Genomic DNA, 22515 nt, shown 5'->3' on the forward strand with positions numbered 1-22515 from the left:
TTAAACGGATGTTCTGACTCTCTGAGGTCATTAAAGATCCCATGGCACTTATCGTAAGAGTAGGGGTGTTAACCCCGGTGTTCTGGCCAAATTCCCAATCTGGCCCTCAAACCATCACAGTCACCTAATAATCCCCAGTTTACAATTGGCTCATTTATCCCCTTTCTCTCCCCTGTAACTATTCCCCAGGTCGTTGCTGCAAATGAGAACGTGTTCTCAGTCAATTTACCTGGTAAAATAACGGATAAAAATATATTTTTTAAATGCCACGTGCATCCACTTATATCAGTGCATTTGTAACAAACTAACCATTACGACACTTGTATTCGATCAAATAAACCTCACGTAGCAAATGAGCAATTACATGTTTTGTTGCCAAATTCGACACTCACAGACAAAGATTCATCACGTCGTGGTATTATTTTCGTGGGCGGAATAAAATCTCTCCCTTCGCCTCTTCCCCTCTGCCTGTAATTGCGGCTATGCGTACGGCACAACGGATTAGGAGAGCGTCGTGACGACATCTTCTACGTACCGCTCTCACCAAAGACCGACAGCTCAGCAATAACAGCCCTCACCGTCGTTTCTTCAAGCTTCACCCAATATAGCGCTCAACTCAATGGGATCCTGCGCAAAACACAGAGGAGACGGCATCGTTCACCATCGCTCTATTACCGAATCTGATAACTGCAACTGAGCGCTACTCCGCACTCGGACTACATATATACAGAACTGAACACATTTCCTGAGCTTCCTTCTGTAGTAAGGGGATGGGGGTATGACCGACCCCCGACTCCCAACTCTGTTCTATCAGTTGTAGGAGCGCTTTGCAGCATGCTATCGCCGAGAAGAGGGGTCGATCACAGGCCCGCCGCTACGATTCTAACCCATGTTGCTGTCATTGCAATCTTCGTTTCTATGAGCGCTTGCATGCCAGGTAAGAACAACACTTTTAATATGAAGTCGTGCATGTTTTGCAGACATTTATTAAAGTTGATGTGGATGATGTCATATGCTGTCAATTAAAACATATTTGCAGATGTTACCACGTTCCCTAACATATAGTAACATATGATAGGCCTACACCAACTCATGAAAATAAGACTGTTTTCTGACCATAGGCTATTTTAGAATTTAAAAGTGATATTTCAATTGGTGTGTATGCCCATTGTGAATGTTCTGTGTTTAAGCACGTAACTTCAGAGCACCTGTGGTTTCTGTGAGGCTTGTTTTTAAATCCCCCTTCAGTTTTTGGGGGGATAGCTCAATTCATAGTGCATAGCACAGACTACACGAGATATTTGGGTCATGTTTCAATACATTCTATGTATCTGAAATGGTGTACCTCAAACACTGACATATTACCTTGGAGGAGGGGGTGACGCATCTGGCTGGGGATGACCTGATAAGATGTGACGTATGGCATGTCTGTGGATACTCACACTTAAACAGTAATTACCAGAACCATAAGAAATGGCCGTTACTGACCAGTGACTACCTTGCATGATTACCAGAAGGCCGGGAACCTTTATTAGGTTACAAGCCTGGACTACACGACTGCAAAATGCATTACAATGATACCATGTATCATATCATCCATATGTAGACCCTTGGACGGACACACACACTTGGCTATAGTGAGGTCATGTATTGTCACCCGTGAGGTATCTTATCTTAGTTGTGAAATGGAAACTGGCTATCAGTAGGCAAGCTGTTCTGTGACACACTCCCCCTGTCAGAGAGACTACCCCTATTCAAGTCATTGGTCAGAGGTACTATGTCCATTCCAGTGATGGTATTTATGCAGTCCTGTGACACATTCCCCCTGTCAGAAAAACCAGCAGAGATCTTCTGTGTATAAAGGGCTAAAATGCATCTAATGACGTACTTTGTTGTTCTACGACTGGTCTGAGGCAGTCGGTAAATAACACGTGTTTTAAAGTGCAACTTTACTAATGATGGTTTTGGGAAACAGCTTGGAGATTTAACGATGCTCCTACGAAGGTTCTAATGATGAGTTTAGCCTAAAGATACTTTAGGAAACTGTGCCCTGTATATTTTGCTCCATCCCTAATCTAGCACACCGGATTAAAAAAAATGGGTTGATAAGCTGAATCAGGTTAGTTACAACTTGGGTTGGAGCGAAAACCCCCAGGAGGGTAGCTCTCCAGGAATAGGGTTCGAGAACCCTGTTCTAGGTTGTCCTGTAACACATTCCCTCTGTCAGAGAAACCACATAAATAGATTCCCTAGAATGGGAATCCCTATTCAAGTCAATGGTCAGAGTTTCCGTGTGGCTCAGTTGGTAGAGCATGGAGCTTTAATGACTAATTTCTCTGAAGGGGGAAAAAACTATCACATTCCCTGAGAATACATTACATAATATGAATAAACAATACTCCAAGCTGCAGCTTCCTACTTCGTGTCAAACATAATGGATGTTTGGTTCAAATCAGATGTTGGGTACTATATGTATTGAATATTATATGAATCCTTCTAAATTGAAATGACTCAAGTCAGTGTAAAATGTATCCCAAACAAAAAACATTGATTTCAAAGTTAATAAATCATACAACTCTATGCACAAGGACAGCTTTTAACAATTTACACTGATAATTTTACAAAAACATTTACTGGAAGAACTGTGCAGATACAGAATTTAGTGAAATGATTTTGGTAAAATCTTTCTCAGTTTTCTTTGTGTCCACGTTTTCAAAAATATCTGCTCTGAATTAAGATTCAATGACATCTGCAGAAAGAATAGGGTGTCAGCTATGACATGATACATTGACTTTAAAACACTCTTGGTTATTAAAATGCAGTAAGTGAAGTGGATTTACACCTGTTAACGGAATTGCAATAACGGAATTCCATCATATGTCCCTGATCTGTACTACACAGAAATGCATAATTATGGATATGAATGTCATTCTCCTCATGTTGATGTATCCTAAATAGGTACACAAGGGTAGAAATATGCAATATCCTCCTTTGCATATTTGGTTATTATTCTACACGCTGGCTATTATTTTAATGAGCTCTGCAAGACTAAATTTGATTGGTCCGGGCAAGACCAAATCTGAACCAGTCATTGACATCTACTGACTCTACTGTGCTGACCAAACTGTTTGTGACTACTATGACTTCCCCCATTGTAGCCAATTCAATTGCAGAAATTCCGTTACCAATTTATTTATTTTTTTATTTTTTGGGAATGTCGAGTTTTAATCACATAATAATTAATAAACAAAATGGATATCAGTAAAACCATTAATTCATAGGTCTACCTTTACTTGTTAGCTCTGTGAACTTTCATTATCCTCCGTCCTCATGAGAGAAATGAGAAAAGATCTTAAAGATATGTTTTTTTTGGTAACAGAATTTCAAGGCATGAGGTAATGTTTCTTAAGCTTACAGAAGCTTTCAAATGTAGTTATATTAGCTGGCAGGGGTCTTCAATATTATTGTGTTTTGATGTATTTCTAATACCTTTTAAGACTAATACCTTTTTCTATCTGTTTGACCAGAAGCCTTTGCTAATTCTACATTTTTAGGATGGAAAATGGGTAAACTATATGTATATTTGTGTGTGTGTGTGTGTGTATATATGCCAAAACATGTAGCTTTCATTTGACACCCATATGAACTTCACATGTTGGTGGTCATGGGTTATTTTACATGACCAATGTCCAATTTAGGTGCAATCAGTTCAGCTTAATGTCTTTTAACAAGATAATGTTGCAGGAATTATTCTGTTTCTAACTACAGAAACCCTTTCAGAACAGCCTGAGAGGGTGGGTGTCATGGCTTGCTGAAATGAAACTAAGCTGTTGTGAGCTCTTAAGCACAGGTAGCAATGACAGACTGGGGTGTCCTAATTTGCACCCCCTTCCATTTTACAGTGCACTATTTTCGACCAGAGCTCAAAGGGTGGTCAGAAGTAGTTTGCTATATAGGGAATAGCGTGTCATTTGGGACTTAACCTGGGTCTGTGAGCTCTGTGCTGCTGTGGATAGAAGGACTGAGAGGAGAGCGCAGGCTTCTGTTAAGGCTGTAAAATGGAGATTATAACCTGATTATAGTGCCATAGAGGAGAGCACTACAGCTGTATAGTATTCTGCTCCTTAAAAGACATGTGCTGGGCTTGCACTGCCATCCTGCACACACTCTCACCTTCTATGTCCAAAAAGACTGTTTTTAGAGAGAAACATTTTGGTCACGTTTTAGAGTGCCAGATGGAGGCCCCATTTGTTAAAATTCAGATATATAATGTGGGTTTGTTTCTCCAGTCATTTGGGTAAGAAATAGGATGCAACCTCTGACTGTTCAAGGAAACCATAGGCTTTGTCCAACTCTTCTTGGAAGAGATGCCACTTGGAATACCAGAAGCACAATTAAAAGGCTATCAATGATAATTGAGAATAAGGGGATTGACATTTAGTGTTGAGAGAAGAGAACGTTTCTGGGGGAAATCGATTGCTTTGTCGCTGTGGAGATGTTGAATTTGTTGTTTTGCTGATGCCCCAAGAGGAGGAGAGGTGGATGAAAGGGGTAGGAGAGATGGATGAATGAAAAGGTTAGCTGCCAAGGTTTATTAGATGCTGTGATGCGTAACCGGGGCAACACGACCATTGCAGTTCTCTTTCTTTCGCCGAAGGCGTTGGTTTTGGGAGCGAGACCGAAATTTGGTTTCTTCATCTCACCTGCCTCTTGTTGTCTTACATGCTCTCACGTCTGCAGAGGTCTTTTGCTTTAGCCTCAAAAGGAAGTTCATGGATTTGCTGTTAGACTGGCAGTCTTAGGGCTTTTTTTACACAAACAAATATTTACTGATTTAAACATTAAGAAACCTTAATATGTTTTTTCATGTATTTCCTGGCCCAGTGTTTTGTTGTATGGAAGTGAATGGAAAATGTCAATCGACTGACGTCACACATGGTGAACTAATTGGCCTGCTTGCTGCCTGTCAGTAGCTTTCAGATCTTATCGTCTCACAAAAGAATGACCAAATGTGAGATTTAGAGGTTCCAAAACCTGTCCTCTGTGCTGTGTGCGTCTTGCATAGCTGCGTTCCCCCAAGTAGTCAGAGTAGCGCTGGCTTGAAGATGAAATCCTGTTGACATGTCAGTAAGATGTTTTATGCTTTCTGCTGATGTTGTTTGCTGCTGGCACTGGGAGGACCAGCTTTATTCACTGTGTTTGACTGACTCTCTCTGTCTCGTGCTCTTTCTCTCTAGCATATTTCTTTCTCGCTCTTTTGTTCTTTCTGTCTCTCAATCTCTCTGCTCCATCTCTCTCTCAGCTGTTGTTGTGAATAACACCTCTGGTGTTGTAGGTATACTGCATGTTAAATAACTCACTTCACTCTCACAGCTCATCACTGTACTCTCTCTCAAACCATGGTTACGCTTCAACCATCTAGGATGTCATGCATGTCCTGTTTCTAATATTAGATACATTTTTTAAGTAACGTAAGAAGACGTTTATAGACTACTTGACATGTCTGAAACCATCTTTGCTCTTCTTGAATCCTCCTTTCTATTCTGAAGAGAGACTATAACCAAAATAATTTGAATGATTAGGTTCCTATTTTTGAGAGACTTATATTGTCCATTGCAGAGATCTGTTCCCAGAAACGCTTATATCCTATGAAGATCATTTCAACCACATCCTCAAATGAAGATTTAAATTTATTTAACTAGGTAAGTCAGGGGACCATGTCTAATAATTTAGTCAGGCACTGGAATAGAAGCCTAACTGATTCCCGGCCGCTGTCACACAACCCTGATCAATGGGAATCATTTGAATCAATTATATTTAAGTCTTCATGATTTACTGATATCAGGGATGTTAGTGTGTATTATCAATCATTCATTAGGCTGTATTCTGTAATGCATGAATCTGTTTGACTTAACATTTTAATGTTGATCGGTAAATCAACATTCCAGTAACCAGATGGAAATAACATTTGTGCTTTTAATACCAAAAACACAAAAGACACTACTACTCTGTTTATGAATACTAATTCATTTTATGTGATTTTTTCCCATCATGACTAGGGATTGCTTTATGCCCAATCTGGATGAACAGAGGTGAAATAATATGAAGTGCATTAAGAATATAATGGGGAAAAATAAAATATATTGTAGAGGGAATGTTCTTTGTCATATATTTTTTACATTTTTGCCTTAAAAAGCATTTTAAGGGCCTCCCGGGTGGCGCAGTGGTCTAGGGCACTGCATTGCAGTGCTAGATGTGCCACCAAAGACTCTGGTTTCGCGCACAGACTCTGTTGCAGCCGGCCGCAACCGGGAGGTCCGTGGGGCGATGCACAATTGGCCTAGCGTCATCCGTGTTAGGGAGGGTTTGGTTGGTAGGGATATCCTTGTCTCATCGTGCACCAGCGACTCCAGTGGCAGGCCGGGCGCAGTGCGAGCTAACCAAGGTTGCCAGGTGCACGGTGTTTCCTCCGACACATTGGTGCGGCTGGCTTCCGGGTTGGAGGCACGCTGTGTTGAGAAGCAGTGCGGCTTGGTTGGTTTGTGTTTCGGAGGACGCATGGCTTTCGACCTCCGTCTCTCCCAAGCCCGTACGGGAGTTGTAGCGATGAGACAAGATAGTAACTACTAACAATTGGATACCACGAAATTGGGGAGAAAAGGGGGTAAAATAAAACATTTTAGTATCTCTTCTCTCATGTCACTGTGACATTCTGCATGGCTAAACAAGGACACGTTGTCCTCCTTGCATATGGCAGATTAAGTGCATAAGTCAAACACGGACGACGCTACGCCAATTGTGCCATGGTCTCGGAATAGACTACGGTTAGCCCTGCATATATGGGTCTAGTGGTCATGGTCTCAAGTGTATTACGTAGAATTGTTCCAGGTATTTTGTCAGTGAGCGAGCTATACTGCAGACTCAGAAGTAACCGCGTGGCCAGGCTCAGAAGTAACCGCGTGGCCAGGCTCAATCGCTACTGCATATGGAGGGAAAGTCGACTGGGGATGTGATTTGGTCTGCAGTATTGAACATTGAAATCAAATCTATTTCTAGGGTAATGACATTGAATATTCCCAGAACAATGTCTAGTAGCGAGTGCGATCTGATCTCACCTGAGACAACCTACAGGCGTGAGTACATGTGAACCATTGAAAGTCATTGAGCCCCCCTTCAGAGTGTATTGTATAATAACACAGATAGTTATTTTCACACTACATATTAATTTACTGTATCTTCTCTCCTGTGATTCACTGTGGCATTCTGCAAAGCTAAACAAGGACACAAAATGTCCACCTTAAATATGGCAAGAGATATGCAGCCCTCACTTCATATTCATCGCCAAACCCACTGGCTCCAGGTCATCTATAAGTCTTTGCTATGTAAAGCCCTGCCTTATCTCAGCTCACTGGTCACCATAGCCGCACCCACCCGTAGCACGCGCTCCAGCAGGTGTGTATGTATGTATATATATATATATATATATACACTAGTCACCCCCAAAGCCAACTCCTCTTTGGCCTCCTTTCCTTCCAGTTCACTGCTGCCAATGATAGGGGAAAAATGCTAAAATCACTGAAGCTGGAGACTTATCTCCCTCACTAACTTTAAGCATCAGCTGTCAGAGCAGCTTACCAATCATTGCACCTGTACATAGGCCATCTGTAAATAGCCCACCCAATTACCTCACCCTTATTTTTTTGCTCCTTTGCACCCCAGTATCTCTACTTGAACATTCATCTTCTGCACTAGAGGTCGACCGATTAATAGGAATGGGCGATTTTAATTAGGGCCGATTTTCAAGTTTTCATAACAATCGGTAATCAGCATTTTTGGACACTGATCATGGCCGATTACATTGCACTCCACGAGGAGACTGCGTGGCAGGCTGACTACCTGTTATGCGAGTGCAGCAAGGTAAGGTGCTAGCTAGCATTAACCAACAATCAGTCTTAACATAATCACTAGTTAACTACACATGGTTGATGATATTACTAGTTTATCTAGCTTGTCCTACGTTGCATATAATCGATGCGGTGCCTGTTAATTTATCATTGAATCACAGCCTACTTTGCCAAACGGGTGATTTAACAAGCGCATTCGCGAAAAAAGCACTGTTGTTGTACCAATGTGTACCTAACCATAAACATCAACGCCTTTCTTAAAATCAATACACAAGTATATATTTCTAAACCTACATATTTCGTTAATATTGCCTGCTAACATTAATAGTTTTTTAACTAGGGAAATTGTGTCACTTCTCTTGCACTCTGTGCAACAGAGTCAAGGTATATGCAGCAGTTTGAGCCGCCTGGCTCGTTGCGAACTGTGTGAAGACCATTTCTTCCTAACAAAGACAGCCAACTTCGCCAAATGGGGGATGATTTAATAACAAAAGCGCATTTACGAAAAAAGCACAATCGTTGCATGAATGTACCTAACCATAAACATCAATGGCTTTCTTAAAATCAATACACAGAAGTATATTTTTTTATTATGTTTATTATGACATAACATTGAAGGTTGTGCAATGTAACAGCAATATCTAGACATATGGATGACACCCGTTAGATAAAATATGGATCGGTTCCGTATTTCACTGAAAGAATAAACATTTTGTTTTTTTAATTAGTTTCTAGATTTGACCATATTAATGACCTAAGGCTCGCATTTCTGTGTGTTATTATATTATAATTAAGTCTATGATTTGATAGAGCAGTCTGACTGAGCGGTGGTAGGCAGAAGCAGGCTCATAAGCATTCATTCAAACAGCACTTTACTGCGTTTGCCAGCAGCTCTTCACAATGCTTCAAGCATTGCGCTGTTTATAACTTCAAGCCTATCAACTCCTGAGATTAGGCTGGCAATACTAAAGTACCTATTAGAACATCCAATAGTCAAAGGTATATGAAATACAAATGGTATAGAGAGAAATAGTCCTATAATTCCTATAATAACTACAACCTAAAACTTTTTACCTGGGAATATTGAAGACTCATGTTAAAAGGAACCACCTGCTTTCATATGTTCTCATGTTCTGAGCAAGGAACTGAAACGTTAGCTTTTTTACATGGCACATATTGAACTTTTACTTTCTTCTCCAACACTTTTGTTTTTGCATTATTTAAACCAAATTGAACATGTTTTATTTATTTGAGACTAAAATGATTTTATTGATGTATTATATTAAGTTAAAATAAGTTCATTGTTCATTCAGTATTGTTGTAATTGTCATTATTACAAATATATATATATAAAAATATTGTCCGATTTAATCGGTATCAGCTTTTTTTGGCCCTCCAATAATCGGTATCAGCGTTGAAAAACCATAATCGGTCGACCTCTGTTCTGCACATCTATCACTCCAGTGTTTAACTGCTAAATTGTAATTATTTTGCCATTATGGCCTATTTATTGCCTTACCTCCCTAATCTTACTACATTTGCGCACACTGTATAAAGACTTTTCCATTGTATTATTGACTGTACGTTTGTTTATCCCATGTGTAACTCTTTTGTTTGTGTCGCACTGCTTTGCACTATCTTGGCCAGGTTGCAGTTGTAAATGAGAACTTGTTCTCAACTGGCCTACCTGGTTAAATAATGCTCAGCCGTGGAAACCCATTTCATGATCTCCAGACGAATAGTTATTGTGCTGACATTGCTTCAAGAAGCAGTTTTGAACTTGGTAGTGAGTGTTGCAACCGAGGACAGATGCATACTACATACTATGTGCTTCAGCACCCGGCAGTCCCATTCTGTGAGCTTGTGTGGCCTACCACTTCGCGGCCGAGCCGTTGTTGCTTCTTGACATTTCCACTTCACAATAACAGCACTTAGTTGACAAGGGCATTTGATGAACTGACTTGTTGGAAAGGTGGCATCCTATGACAGTGCCACGTTGAAAGTCACTGACCTCTGCAGTAAGGCCATTCTTCTGCCATTTGTTTCTCTTCACTAAGTGGTTGAAGTGGTGTGTGTGTATATATAGTGTACATGTCGGGCCAAAAGCAGCCTATTCGGAGACCATGGCCGCTAGACGCATAGGGCCAACAGTAGCCCATTTCAGGCCAGTTCCAAAACCAAGAGACAACATGTTCAAATAAGACATTGATCTTTTGCAGCCCCAACCAGCAACTCGACAAACAAAGAGCATTTTGAGAAAATGTGACAGAATAATTACATTAGAGCACTGAGCTACATTATGACTCATATTTGTGTTGCCCTTGTGTCCTGGGTGCATCCCAAACGGCACTGGTCTGAAGTAGTGCAGTATACAGGGAATAGGGTGCCATTTGGGACGCATGTTAGTTTCAGATGGGATTAAGGGGAGGAGGAGGAGAGAGCAGGGGGGGAAATTTTACAGAACCAGCTCAAATTTGTTTACATCCCTGTTACTGAGCATTTCTCCTTTGTCAAGATAATCCATCCAACTGACAGGTGTGACATATCAGGAATCTGATTAAACAGCGTGATCATTACACAGGTGTACCTTGTGCTGGGGACAATAAAAGGCCACTAAAATGTGCAGTTTTGTCACACAATGCAATGTCACAGATGTTTTGAAAGAGCGTGCATTTGACATGCTGACTGCAGGAATGTCCACCAGAACTGTTGACAGAGAATGTATTGTTAATTTCTCTACCATAAGCCTTCTCCAACATTGTTTTAGAGAATTTGGTGGTATGTCCAACCAGCCTCACAACCACAGACCATGTGTAACCATGCCAGCCCTAGACCTCCACATCCAGCTTCTTCAGGATCATCTGAGACCAGCCACCCGGACAGCTGATGAAACTGAGGAGTATTTCTGTCTGTAACAAAACCCTTTTGAGGGGGAAAAACTCATTCTGATTGGCTGTGCCTGGCTCCCCCTGCCCAGTCATGTGAAATCCATAGGGGCCTAATGAACTTATTTCTATTTACTGATTTCCTTATATGAACGGTAACTCAGTTAAATCTTTGAAATTGTTGCATGTTGAGTTTATATTTTTGTTCATTATAGTAACAACCAATACAGAGAGCGAGAACCTCAGGAGGACTGTTTTAATTTACCCTTTAACTGTGGCACTTGCAGAGTACTGCAGATGGGAGATCAATCAAATGTATTTATAAAGCCCTTTACATCCAATGTCACAAAGTGCTGTACAGAAACCCAGCCTAAAACCACAAACAGCAAGCAATGCAGATGTAGAATCACGGTGGCTGGGAAAAACTCCCCAGAAAGGCAGTAACCTAGGAAGAAACCTAGAGACGAACCAGGCAGAGGGAGAGACACACACACGTTCGGTGAACAGGTCATGGTTCCATAGCCGCAGGCAGGACATTTGAAACTGGAGCAGCAGCATCACGAGTGGCAGCTGCAACCTTTTCTCTGTCTCTAATGTATTGTGTCCTGCTATCAATAGGGAATATCTAACTAATATATGCATCACTGGCTTGTGTCATTCAAACCAATATGGTGCCATCAACCACAGCTAGAAGGGACCCAAACTGAAAAAGGTTTTAAATACAATACTTAATGACAATAACTCATTATCTGAGACAGCCTTACAAGAGATGCACAACGAGGCATGTTGTCACACATACTGTGTGTATAGAAAAAAAAATGATTATCACGGTGTCATGACGTTGGCCTGGGGGTAGGTTCATGACAGTCATAAATACCTCTTCCCTCCTTTTTCCTCTCTTTTACATTTGCAAACCCCTTGGTTAACATAGAGATTCTGGGAACATCAGAAGGTGAGGGGAAATGAACTATATTCTGGTAATCCGACCAATTGAACATATGCGGTGGTTCTTAATGAATATGATGTCAGTTTGGTTGTCATCTGAGACATTCTCATCAATGATAAGATGACATCAACTCTACAGTGGAAAGTCTACACATCAGAGTTATCGGATTCACATGGAATTGTTGTTCAATTCAAATGTTTGAATATGAAATTATTCATGATGGGATGAAATGTGATTTTAGCTTCTAAAATGTGAGAATTGGGCTCTGCTCAATCAGTGGCCCGACCCTGTGAAGAGTCATGGGTTATAAAACTTTTCAGACACACCCTTCTCGCTCCACTATATAAAGCCTTGACGAAAATGTAACCTCCTGTTCTGAGGATGTGAGGACGACGGTCCGATGTCAAAATGGTTCAGATATTAACTACAGAACGAAGCCAACATCAGCGTGAGCTTTGGTTGCGAATTGTATGAACTTTGAACTCTTATTCACTACAGAAGTGATACCTCCTAGCCGTTGAGTTAGCAACAACAGCTGCAAACGAGGGTTAGGAAGGAACAGACAGAGTATTCCCGTCTATCACACAACAACGTTACTACAACGTATCCAACTGACCACCAGAGACATTCTTCAAAGGACTCGGTTTGGCAACACGGCCTTCCATCTACCACCAACCTACTGAAGCGCAGCTCAGAGTAAATATTTATTGCATTTTCCTTTATGATAGCACAGCTTCTTCCTTTGTTACTCAGTCTTCCCGCTCTTTCACTCAAACCCAGCCCCCTTTCCTTTTGTGTAACAAGCTGTCATATCTGTTCTGCCCGCTAGGGACGATTTCCTTTATGACGTAATTTTTAATCAAGTTACGATGAATTATATGTATGTGTAATTCTGTGTGATTAGTGAGGTATTTAGTAAATAAATAATTAAACCCAATTTTGCATTGCTGATTCAACTTGTTAGCCAGGGTTCGTGAAGATAACCAAGAATTTACAACTTTCAGATGAGATTGAATTAAGGTGACGATTAATATTGACTGCTATTGATGTAAAATATTACTAGGTCTTTAAGAGTTTATTCGGAAGATAACAGCTCTATAAATATTATTTTGTGGTGCCCCGGCTCTAGTTAATTACATTTACATGATTAGCTCAATCGGGTAATATTAATTACGGAGAAATTATTTTATAGAATAGCATGTCATATCACTTAATCCTGCATAGCCAAAGACATGACAACGGTTTAATTTAAAAAGACTTCCAATAGAGCAGAAGTGTGACACGGATCCAATATATAATTTTCTCTATGCTACAAGTAAGGCGGAGTCCCATGTAGAGTCAGGCTGTGTGTCCCTGTTCCCTATATAGTGCCCTATTGGCCCTGAGCAAAAGTAGTGCACTATATAGGAAATAGGGTGTCATTTAGGGCATGGCCTACGTCTTGATAGTAACCAACTTGCCAAAAGGAGGATTCTAATCAGTCTGTCCTTTTGGCAGTGAATGGTCTCTTCCTGTTGACATTGCTCAAGCAGATCGACAGCTTGACAGAGACAAAGCCTCCTATTTGTAAATGGAAGACTCTTGATGGACGGAGGCTGCCTGTCATGTTTTCAGATTAGTGCCAACACCAACACCGCCCTGGGTACATAGGGCTTAATTACGGCTTCCTCACATCTGGCCTCCTGACAGCACCTCCCAGCCTGGCTGGTCTGGCCCTGAGGATCACCAGCCCTAATAGGTAACGGCAGGTTGTTTAGGAGCTACGCGGCAGGTTGTTTAGGAGCTACGCGGCAGGTTGTTTAGGAGCTACGCGGCAGGTTGTTTAGGAGCTACGCGGCAGGTTGTTTAGGAGCTATGCGGCAGGTTGTTTAGGAGCTACGCGGCAGGTTGTGGAGGAGCTACGCGGCAGGTTGTGGAGGAGCTACGCGGCAGGTTGTGGAGGAGCTACGCGGCAGGTTGTTTAGGAGCTACGTGGCAGGTTGTTAAGGAGCCACGCGGCAGGTTGTTAAGGAGCCACGCGGCAGGTTGTTAAGGAGCCACGCGGCAGGTTGTTTAGGAGCCACGCGGCAGGTTGTTTAGGAGCCACGCGGCAGGTTGTGTAGGAGCTACGCGGCATGTTGTGTAGGAGCTACGCGGCAGGTTGTTTAGGAGCTACGCGGCAGGTTGTTTAGGAGCTATGCGGCAGTTTGTGGAGCGGCAGGTTGTTTAGAAGCTACGCGGCAGGTTGTTTAGGAGCCACACTGCAGGTTGTGTAGGAGCCACGCGGCAGGTTGTGTAGGAGCTATGCGGCATGTTGTGTAGGAGCTACGCGGCATGTTGTGTAGGAGCTACGCGCCATGTTGTGTAGGAGCTACGCGGCAGGTTGTTTAGGAGCTACGCGGCAGGTTGTTTAGGAGCTATGCGGCAGTTTGTGGAGCGGCAGGTTGTTTAGAAGCTACGCGGCAGGTTGTTTAGGAGCTACGTGGCAGGTTGTGGAGGAGCTACGCGGCAGGTTGTTTAGGAGCTAAGCGGAAGTTTGTGAAGTGGCAGGTTGTGGAGGAGCTACACTGCAGGTTGTTTAGGAGCTACGCGGCAGTTTGTGGAGCGGCAGGTTGTGGAGGAGCTACGCGGCAGGTTGTGGAGGAGCTACGCGGCAGGTTGTGGAGGAGCTACGCGGCAGGTTGTGGAGGAGCTACGCGGCAGGTTGTGGAGGAGCTACGCGGCAGGTTGTGGAGTGGCAGGTTGTGGAGGAGCTACGCGGCAGGTTGTGGAGTAGCTACGCGGCAGGTTGTGGAGGAGATACGCGGCAGGTTGTGGAGCCAGAGGGCATTGCACATGTAGATAGACACTACAGAATGGAGAGAGCAGCTCAGCTGGCACTGAGGAAGGAAACATGGTTTAAATCATTCACATTGGCAATATCACTGAGCATAAATTGAGTGAGAGTTGGAGGGGACTGTCGACTATAAAAAGCTTTTTCTTTGGGTTTTCATTTTAATACTGTTCCGTTCCACTTCCCGATTGCTTTGATAATCCCCAAGCAGTGGTTTAATTTCAGTTTGAGTCAGTTAAATTAGAATTCTGATCATGAATTCATTGGAGAGTTCTCCAGAAAACGATTGGCATTGTTCTAAATCAAAGGTCTGTAGTAGTTTGAATGTAATTGACTCTGGCAGACAGTTCATAGGCATAAAACACTGTCATGTCAGACAGTCTTGACCCACTGTGGGTTGGGCTCAGTAGGAGATATCGTACTACTGCATTCCCCTCTTCTGTCAGAGTAGATTTGCATTCAGTAGATGAGCTGCTAGTGAACCTGGGTTCAAATACTATTTGACATTTTAAAGATACTTTAGGGCTGATCCCAGTCAGTTGAATGGTCGATTGTTTGGTCAATAGGCTGTTGGTCGACCGAGAATTTGGTAGTCGATCAGTTGCAACAAAAAAAGTAATGTTTTATTGCATGTCTTAATTGATGCCTGTCTCAGTAGGCCGCAGGGATGCCTCACCTGTCGTACATTTACCGTTAATTACCATAACTTCTAATCTACAATGTTTGTTTGGTTACTGTCATTTCTGTTAATGCATTCAATAATAATATTATTATGTATTATTATTAGTCTCTTAATGTTCTCATTGTCGGAGTGGACACGTTGTTTGCAGATCGCACAACCTAGGCTACACTTGTGAGAAACAGGTTTTGATTTATTTCACTGTTTCCGAGTTGTCAATTTATTCATTGTGTTTTGTTAGGAGCGCTCCTGTCAATGTTGAGTAAGGACACGCACCTGATTACACATAGAAGTAGGCCTAGGCTACCTGGCCTGATTACACATAGAAGTAGGCCTAGGCTACCTGGCCTGATTACACATAGAAGTAGGCCTAGGCTACCTGGCCTGATTACGCATAGAAGTAGGCCTAGGCTACCTGGCCTGCGAGCAATTGTAGGCTTATAAATGTTCCCATTTGGGGGATCTGATAGTATTTCTGATTGTCTTAACTCACCACCACTAATGAGCTGTGGAGCTTCGCAAAGAAATGTTTTCTTCAACTCAAACAGCAAGTAAACTAAGTCTGTTTTTTACATCCATTGAGAATGACAATAGTTCCTCAATGTAGCCTATTTAAAAAACCTTTCCAGGTTCCTCCCTTTCGATAACCACTCATTTTGAAAGGGAGAAAAAAATGTTGTTCTCTGATCCGGTGGTAATGTCATAAAATAGGCCTACCTGATTACTACTTATCCTTGGATCAAATAGCCTACAACTGTGTCTGTCCAGAGCTTACTGGCACAGAACTCTGAGGGGACAGAATATTTTATACAATGTTGCAAGTTTATTAGCATGAGCTTCTGGCTGGACCAATTTGATACAGTGTTTCAAGTTCCTTGCATACAGGCCATGTGTGATTTCTACCTGCATGCAGGCTGCAATGTTTTTATTTGTTGGCTTTATGTAGTCTATTTTTATATACAATACCAATCAAAAGTTTGGACACCTCATTCAAGGGTTTTTCTTTATTTTTACTATTTTCTACATTGTAGAATAATAGAAGAATGTTGTGGTAGCCATGCTGGTTAAGTGTGCCTTGAATTCTAAATACCAGCAAAGCACCATCACACCACCTCCTCCATGCTTCACGGTGGGAACAACACATGCGGAGATCATCCGTTCACCTACTCTGCATCTCACGAAGAAACGGTGGTTGGAACCAAAAATCTCAAATTTGTACTCATCAGACCAAAGCACAGATTTCCACTGGTCTAATGTCCATTGCTTGTGTTTCTTGGCCCAAGCAAGTCTCTTCTTCCTATTGGGGTCCTGTAGTTTTTTTTGCAGCAATTCAACCATGAAGGCCTAATTCACGCAGTCTCCTCTGAACAGTTGATTTTGAGATGTCTGTTACTTGATATCTGTGAAGCATTTATTTGGGCTGATTTATGGATTTACTGACCTTCATGTCTTAACTTTTTAGTGACGGGGCAGTATTCGGAAATTCGGATGACTGACGTGCCAAAAGTAAACTGCCTGTTACTCAGGCCCAGAAGCTAGGATATGCATATACTTGGTAGAATTGGATAGAAAACACTCTGAAGTTTCTAAAACTGTTAAAATAATGTCTGTGAGTATGACAGACCTGATATGGCAGGCGAAAACTCGAGGAAAATCCATCCAGGAAGTGGGTTTCCATTGAATGTCTATTGACTATGTAATTGGTTAGGGCCCAGGTTGCAGTTCCTATGGCTTCCACTAGATGTCAACAGTCTTTAGTCATGGTTTCAGGCTTGTTTTCTGAAAAACGGCGAAGAAAAATACATTTTTGTTAGGGGTCTGGGGAAGCGCGCCCTTCGTTCTTTTTCCTTTCTTTTGAATACGCTATTGTCCGGTTGAAATATTATCGATAATTGACACCCTGAGGATTAGTTATAAACATTGTTTGACATGTTTCGACTAACTTTAATGGTACTATTAGGATGTATTCGTCTGCATGTTGACCGCCTTTGAGCCAGTGGATTACTGAACAAAACGCGCCAACAAACAGAGTTTTTGGGATATAAAGATGGACTTTATCGAACAAAACTACCATTTATTGTGTAACTGGGACCCTTCTGAATGCAAACATATGAAGATCTTCAAAGGTAAGTGATTCATTTTATAGCTATTTCTGACTTTCGTGACTTATCTGCTTGGTTGGAAAATGTTTGTATGTGGGGCCGTAAAGCCTTTTTGAAATCTGACAAAGCGGCTGGATTAACAAGAATTTAATATTTTAACTGATGTATAACACTTGTTTTTTCATTGTTTATTACTATTTCTGTCATTTTAATTTGGCGCTCTCCAATTTCACCAGATGTTGTTGAGGTGGGTCGCTAGCGGCACGCCTGCGCCAGAAAGGTTAAAGTAATGATGGATTGTCATTTATCTTTGCTTATTTGAGCTGTTCTTGCCTTAAAATGGACTTAGCCCTATTTGGTAAAATACCATCTTCTGTATACTGTTCCAACCCTACCTTGTTACAACACAACTGATTGGCTCAAACGCATTAAGAAGAAAATAAATTCCACAAATGAACTTTTAAGAAGCCACACCTGTTAATTGAAATGCATTCCAGGTTGACTACCTCATGAGGCTGGTTGAGAGAATGCCAAGAGTGTGAAAGCTGTCATCAAGGCAAAGGGTGGCTACTTAGAAGAATCTTTAATGTAAAATATGTTTTGTTTAACGCTTTTTTTGGTTACTACATAATTCAATGTGTTATTTCATAGTTTTGATGTTTTCACTTTTATTCTACAATGTAGAAAATAGTAAAAACAAAGAAAAACCCTGGAATGAGTAGGTGTCAATTGTTGACTGGTAATGTAGTTGGGAATGGCAATAAAGTTACTTCATTTTTATTTAGATAAAATCATTTGTGATTAATGAAAATGATAAGCTACCAAGGCTTTATTATAAAATAAATTAAATTGTTGTGGAGCAATGTGCATATGAATGTCATAACTGGCACGCAGATCGGTAGAAATGGTAAGATAAATTGGCACTCCAAATGTTACTGGCTATTACTGGCTACCCCAGGGGTGTAATGGCAACGTAATGGCAGAAGCTGGAGGAGGAAGGTCGGAAACAGTTTAAAAAAAAAATCTGGTTAGGCTATCTTGATCTCTGGCTCCCTCTTGAGTCATTTGTGTCTCAATTATTTAATCACAGTGTGCTTAAATGCATCAGACAAGCTCAGTAGTCTACATATAGTTGATTTTATTAAAACACATAAAACACCGTTTTGTGCCTATATTTATGGAAAAATACACATTTTTGAATTTTGACCAGTCAATTGGTCGAAAAAAGATGACTCGTAAAATACTTTGAGCATTTACTCTAGCCTGACTTGAGTGACAGGTGGACAAGATTTACCGTTTTCGGCCAATTCATTTGGTCCATTTAAGCCAGGCAAGCTCAACCAAGCCCTGATAGGTATTTAGAAATGAATGAAAATAGTATTTGAACCCAGGTCTGTCTGCTAAATGGACCAGGTAACCTCCAAAGTGTAGTGGATTTCTTGACCGTCAGATAAGGTAAGAAAACGAAAGAATGCCGCTCTTGAATGGCTTATAGTCAGATATGTGCATGCTTGGCTTAGCCTAGACAGTAAGCAGCTGGATGCTGCCTAAAGACCATCACAAGTGGATACGGATCTTGTTAGGTGTTCATACCACTCACTACAGAATTCAATGGAATTTGTAGGATTAGAAATGTTAGAAGTGATAGAAACCAGAAATGATAGGATCTCAATGCTACTCACATACTGCAGAGGAAAACTATTCCTTTCTCTAGGCTGGGGTTAGGCTACACTAGCTGATTTGTAGACAGACTATGCTCTCTGGGGAACTTAGCCAGGGTGATGTATACCCTGCTGCTGCTGAATGAAGATTATAGGAGATCTGCTCTCTGTCAGGACCAATTGAGAGGGCTGATTTGTCAAATGCAAAAGTAGCAATTTGGGTCAGAAATGTTGTTAGTCAGATCAGGAAAACGGAGTATGTGTCCCAAATTGCACTCTATTCCCTACGTAGTGCACTACTTTTGACCACAACCTTAAAGGGAATATGGTGCCATTTGGGACGCGGACTATAACGGGCCTGGGTAATTATTTTCCATGGAGGGCCACATTAGAATATATTTTTGCCATCATGGGCCAGAATCATATTACAGGATTATACACCATGTGTATGACTGTGTTGACAGATATATCTACTGTAATTCACATCCAGATATGCCACTTATTTTACTTTTTAACATGCACAGAAATAAACCACATCCATGTTCTCCTTCTGGTAGGTATTTTCGTTATGAAACATGCAATGAACTAAATGGAGGGAAATGTACACTACATTCAGCACCACGGACAGAACTCTTGTTAATGGGGATGCACAAAAACAGAGAGCTCAACATTACATTTAAACTACTCAGTGTGAGGAGTAGAGTCTCTGATGGGCATTGACTAGAGCAGTGAAGTCGGGTATAGTTTCTGACGTCGCTATGCACAGGATTGCTGAGAGGTGAGAGTCAGTAAGAGAAGATCTGTGCCTTGGTGTGTTTCATATTTCATCACTGAATATGTCTGTTCACATACATAGGTTGACCCAAACAGTACAAACCTCTTCTGAGCAGGACCCCTAATCTTCGGAAGGTTTTCTTCATCGAGAGATGCATATAACCTTGTCAGTGACATTGTTTTGAAGAGTTCTCCAATCACTGCATCAGACTGAAGATCGATAAGCTCAAGTTGCAGGTCAGTGGGAGCGTTATCCACATTGAAGGTGAAAGGAGAGGAAACCAACAGCATGTCATTTCCTAACACTTTGAAATCCTCAACATTCACTGTTCAAAGCGATGTATACTTCTCCCGCTGGTCATCTGATAGGGAACAGACTAGTAGTGTCAGAAGGTAGGTGAGATTGTTGGCTTCTACTTGGCGGGTAATTTTCCCTTGAAGGCTTTGACAAGGCTGTACATCTGATGTGCAAAAAGGCCCTTCACTTGTAGTTTGGAATTTAGTTAATTTGAGGGTCATGATGTCCACAGTGAAGGAAAAATCAGCCAACCATTCTTCATCTTGCAGTTGAGGGAAATCCACATTTTCCTTTCATTTGCAAAAACTCAGCAATCTCCAATCTTCAGGTCCCACACCCTTTTTAAGCAACTTCCCTAAACTCAGCCATCTCACGTTTGCGTGGTGGGGGAGATCTGCATGACCTGACTCTGTCTCCAACAGTGAGACAAACTGCCTGTGGTTTTGAAGATTTTGCTCTTATGAAGTTTACCACTTGTGTGACTGTATCCACAACATGGCTCATATTGCTGCAGAGTCAATTAAACATTATTTAATGAATTCTCCCTCAGCGAATGGCTTGCTATGTTTAGCAATTTTGTGGGACAGTACATAGCTAGTGCTCTCAAATCCGTCGTTTGCTGAATGCAGTTTAGTGAAAATTCCTTTCGAAAATATTTCGATGTCCACTCTTGCTTGAACACCTGACATTCATGATCTACTTTTCTTAGGAAAAACAACCTTTTGCGCTAATTTCTAGCTAGCTACTATTTGTAACTGTGACGTGTGTGTCAGGCACTGTCTGTCCTCGTACAGTTGTTATTTATACGTGCCTTTAAAATAAATGTCCCACATGCGGTGGGAGTTAAATCATTACACAAAGGCCAGTATCCATTGTGCTTTTCATTTGAATAACGAATACATTTTTCAAACCTTTACTATCGCAATTTTTTTATGTGATCTGAGCATGATTCCGCGGATCGTCGTATTGAATCAGGTCGTGGGCCACATATGGCCCCCGTGCCGGACTTTGCTCAGGTCTGGACTATAAGAATGAGGACAAATATGAGAATTTGTGAAAAAAAATCGCTATATTGTTTAGCTACTATACAATTACATTCAGATGGGATTCATGAATATCTGGTTGCTAACATTTATCAGAAACAGAATGGGACATATCCTACTACTTAACATAAACACTGTCCTTGGTCTCCTGTCCTTGGTCTTGCCAGCCAACTTAAAATAAATGTTCCCCTCTTCTTATCGTTTGTCTTAATCTTAGCTTGTTCATCCCCATTTGTCTCTCTTGATAGGTCCCCCCCCCCTTATCTTCCCCGCCTTCTGCATTCACAGTGTGACTCACACCTGATGATGTCACACAGTCTCAGTTGCCATAGCAGTCGTTATGGCAACCACAGCAGCCTTTCAGAGTTTCAGCTGCGTAGCCCTCCAAAGGGATGTGATGTCAGTCAAGGGTTAGTATTGATAGGTTTACTTGAATGAGTTGCTTCCCTTGAATGTGCAGGGTACTGTGGATGCTTATTACTCAGTGGTGGAAAAAAAGACCCAATTGTCATACTTGAGTAAAAGTAAAGATATACCTGAATAGAAAATGCTTCTAGTGAAAGTCACCCAGTAAAATACTATTTGAGTAAAAGTCTAAAAGTATTTGTTTTAAAATATACTTTAGTATTAAGGGTAAATGTAATTGCTAAAATATACTTAAATATCAAAAGTAAAAGTATAAATAATTTCAAATTCGTTATATTAAGCAAATATTTTTGTAGCCTCCACACTCCAGCACTCAGACAAAATGTACAAATAAAGTATTTGTTTCGTGAGTCCTCCAGATCAGAAGCAGTAAGGATGACCAGGGATATTCTCTTAAGTGTGTGAATTGGACCATTGTCCTGCTAAGCACGTATGGCTTAAAAAGTACATTTATTTTCTTTAGGGATGTAGTGGTGTAAAAGTTATCAAAAATATAAATGGTAATGTACAGATACCCAAAACACTACTTAATTAGTACTTTAAAGTATTTTTTACATAAAATACTTAACTTTACTCCACTGTTAATACTATTCAATTATTAATGGGGCACGAGTCCAGTTATTGGACAAAATGGTCTTCCAAGAAGACCTTACTTCTGAGTTATTAACTCTAGAAGACTACAGTTAGAGTAATACATTTATTCATCTGAAGATGTTGATCCGTTGGAGTTCTTTACCAGTATATATAGACAATCACAATGTTTTTATTCAATCAACATTTAATAACACTCATCAAAATATTTACAAACATGATGAAGATGATCATTAAATAGAATGAAAGATAAGGAGTGAAGATCTGGAGATCCTGAACATGACATTTTATTCAACTCGGTCTGTAATCAAAATCTGTTGTGGCTTCTTGATTGTTCAGGCCACATGGAGGATAGCAATGGAAAAAGATGGATGTGTGTGCTTTCTGGTTGAGT

At 41.1% G+C, this 22515-nt stretch overlaps 1 protein-coding gene across 4 annotated transcripts in view; it reads left to right on the top strand.

Annotated features, from left to right (window-relative positions):
• The first annotated feature begins 465 nt into the window (after positions 1-465).
• LOC109896168 (neural proliferation differentiation and control protein 1-like) overlaps positions 466-22515 on the top strand; it is a 41053-nt gene continuing 19003 nt past the window's right edge. For 2 of the 4 annotated variants that reach the window (XM_031829708.1, XM_031829709.1), the window contains exon 1: positions 466-937. In XM_031829708.1, coding sequence (XP_031685568.1) covers positions 835-937 — 103 coding nt within the window. In that variant the 5' untranslated portion in view covers positions 466-834. The remainder of the gene's footprint in view (positions 938-22515) is intronic. The other 2 variants (XM_020490446.2, XM_020490448.2) reach the window with 1 other exon arrangement.

This window comes from Oncorhynchus kisutch, linkage group LG8 (assembly GCF_002021735.2).
Source record: "Oncorhynchus kisutch isolate 150728-3 linkage group LG8, Okis_V2, whole genome shotgun sequence".
Lineage (NCBI taxonomy): Eukaryota > Metazoa > Chordata > Actinopteri > Salmoniformes > Salmonidae > Oncorhynchus > Oncorhynchus kisutch.